General features: G+C 39.6%; 1 protein-coding gene across 1 annotated transcript; it reads left to right on the plus strand.

The window, feature by feature from the left end:
• Window positions 1-895: 895 nt before the first annotated feature.
• On the plus strand, window positions 896-5,432 carry LOC119732770. The gene is made up of 5 exons (XM_038206378.1): window positions 896-1,165; window positions 1,590-1,640; window positions 3,261-3,428; window positions 4,063-4,279; window positions 5,129-5,432. The coding sequence occupies exons 1-5, from the start codon at window positions 1,087-1,089 to the stop codon at window positions 5,175-5,177; spliced, it is 564 nt and encodes a 187-aa protein (XP_038062306.1). The 5' UTR covers window positions 896-1,086; the 3' UTR covers window positions 5,178-5,432.
• Window positions 5,433-7,356: the final 1,924 nt, after the last annotated feature.

Consider the following 7,356-nt stretch of genomic DNA (forward strand, 5'->3'; position numbering starts at 1 on the left):
CAACTTACCTCTCTCCACCCAGGAGTATGAAAGGGTACCGACATTAGCTGGGGAGTAACCTACCATGGACAAGCATTTCATGCGGGGGAGGGGAGATGAAAACATTCTCAGTCATACTACCGGAAAGTGGAGATAAACGCTGGCCTGACGGGCCACAATTGCTCGTGACAGACTTTACAGTGAAATTAATGGCCATTGACATCCATGTCATGCATCACTCGGTTTCTTGTCCTGAAAATGATATGTGAAACCTTCCAATTGAGACAGCTTGGTGTAAGACATTTCGAACACAACCATACATTTCATAACTTCATGCATGGGACATTCAAATAAACGTGATGAAAATGGGATGTACGTCCATTGACGATCTTGTGCCGCAGTACGAGTTGGACTTCGAACACCGAGTCAAATCCACAGAGTGATTCGGCGCGATTGCTCTGTCCCCAAATGTTCCTGAATGCTTGGAGGGGAGAGAGGAGGGGGGGGGGGGCGTGGTACCATTTTCATATAAGGCGCTGTTCAAACCACACAATCACTGGCACCATCGGACAATAGATGGCGCTTTCAAAGCGGCGCAATTGCTGACTTTCGAGCAAAATTAAAAGGGCAGTCGTAAAAGGCCGTCGGTAAAAAAAAAGGCACTTGTGTTAACACAAAGGCACTCTCTACAAAGTATTGGGGGTAACCGTTGGTGAAAAGAATGGGGGGGGGGTATTGTTCTTTTTTGTTTCTACACCATAAAAATACCATGTATGCAAGTTGAGTTAGACTTAATGCAGTTTCACCTTGACTAAAACCAAATGGACTCAGATGACTACCTAGACCCATATTGGTATGGGACCGGTTCTACAAGTTTGCCTTGTACAGTGACACAATAGCTTTTGAAAGGCAACGACAAAAATGTCACCGTCTTTAGCTGCATACTCCCCACTTTCATAATTGTTTTTATTGACAATGAACACTGAACACGAGCGATTTCGCAATAGGCTGCCTCGCAAATGTTTCTCATGAAGGGAGTTCACCCATTACGCAGTCAGGCCTACGCCGGCTCTAAATATAAACGCTATAAAAGCACTGTTGATCTGGATGCATTCATGTTCTGCCTGTCAGAGCCTTTTCATCACAAGTTGCTTGAACGGACCTCTAGATTGCAACTGCGCCATGGGTAAGTGTGTGTCAATATTGGTTGCATTTTTTAAATCCCCTGATTTTAAGTTTACAGGCTTATTTACTTGCAATTACCTAAAAACCTAGCCTAGCTGCATAATTCATGGAGAAAACCCAGGTTATCATACCAAAACATCTTAAATTAATCTGTGAGGTATGTTGTCTTTTAAATATTTTGGGCAAACAGTTTATCAAATTGGAAGCTACAGCTTCTCTCTTGTCTTTGTTGTTATATAATCGGGTGCAAAGTCCTATACTCTCGAGACAACTCCTGACAATGACGATATATTACGCATTTACTTAGATATTCTTTTGTTTCAAACACTTAAGGGGGGGGGGGATAATAATTAAAGACCTCATTGCTTGACTGCGTGCAACAAATAATATTAAATCCTTAAGATGTGATTTTTTTTTATTTTAAGGGAAACTTTGGGCCCAGATTCTGATGCTCCTTCTTGCTATGGCAATCGCTGGTAAGTTATTAAAGTCATTTTGAGAGCACAAAATGGCTCTCATCATACAATTTCAAACGAAATTTGTTTCCTACGCAACATTTTGAATGGAATTTTAAGCAGGTTTTTAATTTTTTTTACTCACTGTAGAACCATTTGTATGTGTAAGATGACAAGAATATAAACGAAAATTAACATTTCAATCACATAAAGTCAATGTCATGTAAAATAACCTGTATTCTGTTAAATGAATGACGTAGCTAAATACAGTGGGACTTGAACTGATTATCTTCAAATTCTCCCCAAATAGTTTCCGCTTTTCCCAATTCACATAGGGATGTATGTTAATTGTTTTCGTTCTGCTGAAAGAACACCTACATTTTTGTGATCCGTGGGCATAACTTTAAAACGTTGTTGTTTTCATTTCCGTAACTTGAAACTTTTACATGAGTGATCGACTGATTCTTGTACTAAAAGAAAGCTTGAGAAAAAGTAAAACTGCTGCAAACTGCTTACTGACTGGATGGACCTGAAATATATAAATCTTAAAATTACGGTGGCCTGACGTTGCGAACTTAGCAAGTTCTTCTTCAGCAGAGGCTAAAACAGAAAAGAAAGCTTATGAATTGGGCTTTCATATCCTAGATTTTGAAAGTGCTACATGCAGAACTTCTATTACAAATGGTCCTGACATTTGGGTTTCCTTTTTTAACTCACCCTGTATATCCTATTTTAAAATGCTCTTTCCAATTTCACTGTAATATCTTTCGGTTTACAACGCGTTTTGTAGCCCAATTAGGCGCATTTCCGGCCTTAACCACACTCTGCACGGTACGAAGATTTCTCGTCGTGTCAAGTAAGGGTATATCCCCTATTGCGAAATCAGGAGAGAACAATACGCAGTCGACATGAGTCACGCTTGTATACGTCACACGCAATGTTAGACTTGATGACAAGTCCCCAGACAGTCGTGTTTTTGTCTGTTGGCATCCACTCACACGGTGCAGCTGTTGTGTATCATGTTTTTTTTTTTTATGATTTGCAGGCTTGGACATGTCTAGGGACATGACAAACACGATATCGGACGGGTTTATGCCACTATTATACTGACTGTCAGTATAATAGAGATCAGTGGTTTATGCCCCTAGCGAAATGCATGAGCATTTCGTTTCCATAGAGATAGCCAATGGTAGCGCACCTGTATCACCTGTATCACTGAGGAAGCATCCATTATATGAGTGGGGTATCTTTTGCCAGATCACTGTACGTTTGTCTACCCCACCCCTCCTTCGAAGGATTCTCATTAAAATACCAAACCCATTGGGTATAATTTTAATAAAATTATAAAACAGATTATGGTGATCGGATGATTTTTTTCGCGACTTGACTCCGAACCCTCCCTCCCCCAAAGTTAGAATGTTGCAATCTTTATCCATTTAATATGCAGGGTTGTGGTGTTTATGTATACCTTTACTGTCATAGGTCGCGTCAAATGAAGTAGTCATCATACTGGTGGGACGGGGGCCCTTAATGGACATGTAATTTTATTTCTCGACCTCGCATTTGAAATCTGTAAATAGAACAAGCACAAAAACTTAAAATTTTGTTCGAATCCGTATTTTCTTTTCCGTATCTGTTTAGGGTCCGCCCTGAAGTGTAATTTCTGCCACAGCATTTTTGTCCCGAATCCCGAATGCAAGAAAGCTGGGACCGAGTCCAAATTTCTTGTGGAATGCCCAGCCCAGCCGGAAGGCTACGTCACACGCTGCGGAAAAGCTGACGGTATTTTGAGTACCAAAACCGGCCGAGGTAGGTTTACATACGTGCATCCTTAACCCCTACAGTGCGAAAACAAAACAATCCATTGTGTGACATCTTTACTGTATCAATGGTCTAAAATAACAGGAAGGGTTGTTTTACAACGGCAGTTTTGGAAATGTAAACATTATTGTCTCGGCAATATTTAACTGTCGCGTCGAAAATCAAATGCAAGTTTTTGTTTTAAACGAAGATAAGTTGGAATCAATCAGATGAGAAACACACAAATAATATTAAAATATTTAAAAAAAAAGCGAATACAAATACTGTCAAATAGTTTTTATGTCAGTAACTTGAGCATTAATATAGGTCAGACATAAGCCTGAACCAAAAAGCCTTAGACTCTCCTTTCAAATTCTTTATCCTACGATAAGATTATAAGGTTTTGAAACTTTTTTCAACCACCTAATTCCACATTTCAAAGATAAAAGTAGCCTACAACCCCAAACCATCAACAAACAAAAAGTACCAACACAGAAAAAGGCAACTTCAACTCCAACTCCAACCACAGAAGATTCTCTTTGTGCAGTTGCGACCGGGATCAAAGTATGCCCTAGGACAGAGCTTTAACTGAGTCGATAGGTAATTACCAAAATCTTCTTTGGAAATATTACTTTCCCACCAGGACTTATCAACATGAAAGACTTTGAACTGGAGTGTTCAAACGTCAAGTCCAGCCATGTCCCCGAGAACAAGTGCTACGTGGACAACGAGGCCATTCCTTGGTTTTACGAGACCTTGGACCCCGCATCCCGATCCTATGCTGAGTCACTCTCACTCAACGTCGAGTTCAAGGGAACCGTTTGCTTCTGCGATACCGATGGATGTAACGCAGCCTTCCCGTAAGAAATCAATCAAGCTACCCTTTCAAATGTACACCAGTTTGGCCACACACTCTCAAATTTGTATCCTTGTGGAGACATTTCTTTGTTCTCATGTACTCAAATTTGTATCCTTATGGAGACACGCACACAATAGGTAACAAAACATTGTAAAGGTCTCCACAGGGCAATTTCTATAGATGAATAGATCTCCACAAGTTTTTCACGAAATAGATATATGGATTTTACTCAAAAACTAGGAATTCCCAAGGTGGGTTGATCCGTCGTAAATGGAAGAGTTTTAGAAAAGGGATATCCGAATTTTAGCCAAGGAAATTAATTCTGGTAAAAAAAAGAGCATTTTGAAACTTCACTTTCCAAATTGAAAACTTTACTACACGAGCACTAGCACTAGTGTTCTAAGAAGTTAAACCACAAATTAAGTGTTGATTAATGTTAGTAGGACGCCCTCCTGGTATGCAAAGAAGACAATGAAGAATTGAAACACGCACCATACACAGGCTCCCCCTCACTAACCTCGTCTCCAGGGCTTACTTTATTTCCAACTTCGTTTCCAATAGTAAGCTTTGGGATGGGAACTTGCTTCGTGTATCCTGATTCAATAGCGCAATTAGTTTTGTATAGATTTGTATCGCGTACTTGATGTTCTTATTTCCAACGCTTAACGTGCATCGTTCATTGTAATTATTTAAGTCCACACCTTCTAAAGATAATCCCCCAATTTGCACATATTAATATGAAATGTGATACTGCTTATTGACTGGATAAGATTGCAACATTTTAACTTTGATTTTCTATTCGTGTTTTCGGAACTCACGGCGCGACGCATTGCTTGTGTTTTTACTCCAGACATCGACACCACATACAAAAACGAATGCTGACAGACAGGCACAGATAGGCACCAGGCTATTCGCCATTTCCAAACGTGTCCAAAATTTTTGGATAGAAAATAATGATCCAATACAGAGAGCAGGTAGTGGTGGGAGCGTACTGCTCTACACCCCGAGAACGTGGTTGCCCGCTCACTTCTCTCCGCAATGGACTACAGAACAAGGATGCAGCCGACATTGCTCCAGTGAGCTCAACCTTGTTAAAGGTAGAGTACGCCTTTGGTAATCAAGGGCGGATCCAGAACACAATTTTTTTGGGGGGGGGCCCCCAATTTTTTTTGGATTCTAGATGCTCTGTGGTGCGATCTGAGGCAATTTCTGACCACTTTAACCAATGATTTTTTGAGGAAGAGATGGTGGTGTACTCATTGCCTGCCTTTATTGCGATGTCACATAAAAAAAAAAAATTGGTTTCGTTTTTTTTTTTGGGGGGGGGGCATGGCCCCCTTTGGCCCCCCCCGGATCCGCCCTTGTTGGTAATTAATTTGTGCCTTTCCCCACGTTTGAACCAACAAAAGCGCTTAAAATCCAAAGACGGATGGTCAATAACTAACCTTATGAAGTTGTAGCTCTTGTGAATGCTGTACATTTTGAGGAAACAGTACAAACATAAATATTCACTATTCTGGATCTCGATTTCAATTCCTGCCAAGCCATATTGAATCGCGCCCTCTTGCGACACAATCCCGAAATCAGCATTCGGGACATGATTCTCATTCAGGTGGTCACCCATTCACGAATTCTCCCAATTACAAACCAAACAACAAATTGAAAAGCATGGGGGCTGATTCACGAAAATTTCAAAATCAAAATGTGTCACTTGACACATCTTTGGAAATGACCTTCTTTTGTTGCTTTCTTCAAAATGACAGCTTCCAGAAGGAATAATTTCGCGGGGAGTTTAGAGTCATCACTACTCTCCAACTAAAAGTTTTTTTCACAATAATTGTGTCTGTATAATACTTTTTGGATAGCTGCAAATGGTACGCACCTTTAAGTACATGTATTTTAGAACCGAGGCTACACAACAATCGCCAGTTTCACAATCTAAATGTCAAAAAAAAATCCCTGTAAACTGGCCACCTCTGGTGTATTGCTTGAACACGCAAGTTTTAAGATTTCAGTAATGGGAACTTCTGTAGTACAGATGCAGCTTTTACTTTAGATACATATGCGCAAGTTTAGATAAATATGCTTTGTAAAAGTAACGTATAACTACAGCTTCAGTGATTTACAACAAGATTTCAACAGAAATGTATCTTGAATATGGGTTTAAAATATCGATATTGTACTCCAATCAATGTAGTTTCACTTAATCTGTCCTGACGAGACCAATTTACATTTGCAGGAAAAGTACACAGAAAAGAAAAGAAGAAGACACCTAGATTGCTTTGGCTTTGTTTTGGCTACATTGCTTTAGTGTTGTTATAGGCATATTGCGACGCAAATAAAATAAAATGTATGGTACATGAAAGTTGAACTCTCATCTCATTTTTGTTTGTCTTTCAAGGCGTATTGACATATAGGGATGAACAGAGAAGACAATTAGCAAAGATAATCGGTTTCGGTTTAAAATCGACGCTGATTGCGTGTCTCAAAACCCACATATTCAATGAGATATTTTCATATTGGCCAAGAAAGGTTCAACTTCATAACAATAACCTCACTCCCCAACGCCCCCAGCTAGTTAAATGTATTGTAGTTGTCATCCTTCTCAAAATAAGAGCTCAGAAATGTCTTAATTTTGGTTTTCAAAAACGCTTGGTATCGTGTAATATATTATTAAATTCCTTCAAGAATGTTGGTGCTGAACCGTAGTTTGAAAGAGAGAATAATCCTGCAGTTTTAATGATTGCATATAATATAATGAATGCCTGGAAATAACTGTTTTCCATTTAAAAATGTATTCTGACGTTACTTCAACACAAAGCTGAAAAAAGCAAGAAAAATGTTTGTTATTATTGTCTTAAAAGAACCCCTCTAAACCACAAGCTTCCTAGTGTGATTTTCAACAAGTTGAAACTGTACTCATAAAAAACGGTTCCAACCATGACAGATAGGGCAAATCTATTCCTGCAATCCAATGGCATTCTTCCTCCTTGGTCACGTGACTTGGTCACGTCACTGTCCCTGGCAGCTGCCATTTGTCAATGGCAAATAAACATTGCAAAGTGGAACAATCGTTGA

This window comes from Patiria miniata, unplaced genomic scaffold (genome assembly GCF_015706575.1).
Source record: "Patiria miniata isolate m_02_andy unplaced genomic scaffold, ASM1570657v1 HiC_scaffold_25, whole genome shotgun sequence".
Taxonomy (NCBI): Eukaryota; Metazoa; Echinodermata; class Asteroidea; order Valvatida; family Asterinidae; genus Patiria; species Patiria miniata.

Bases quoted from the DNA above. Each gene is read 5' to 3' on its own strand.
- LOC119732770 (XM_038206378.1), top strand. From the start codon at position 1,087: ATGCATTCATGTTCTGCCTGTCAGAGCCTTTTCATCACAAGTTGCTTG. The intron at 3,429-4,062 runs GTAGGTTTACAT...CTTTCCCACCAG, and splicing joins GAGTACCAAAACCGGCCGAG to GACTTATCAACATGAAAGAC. The intron at 4,280-5,128 runs GTAAGAAATCAA...TTTTTACTCCAG, and splicing joins GGATGTAACGCAGCCTTCCC to ACATCGACACCACATACAAA.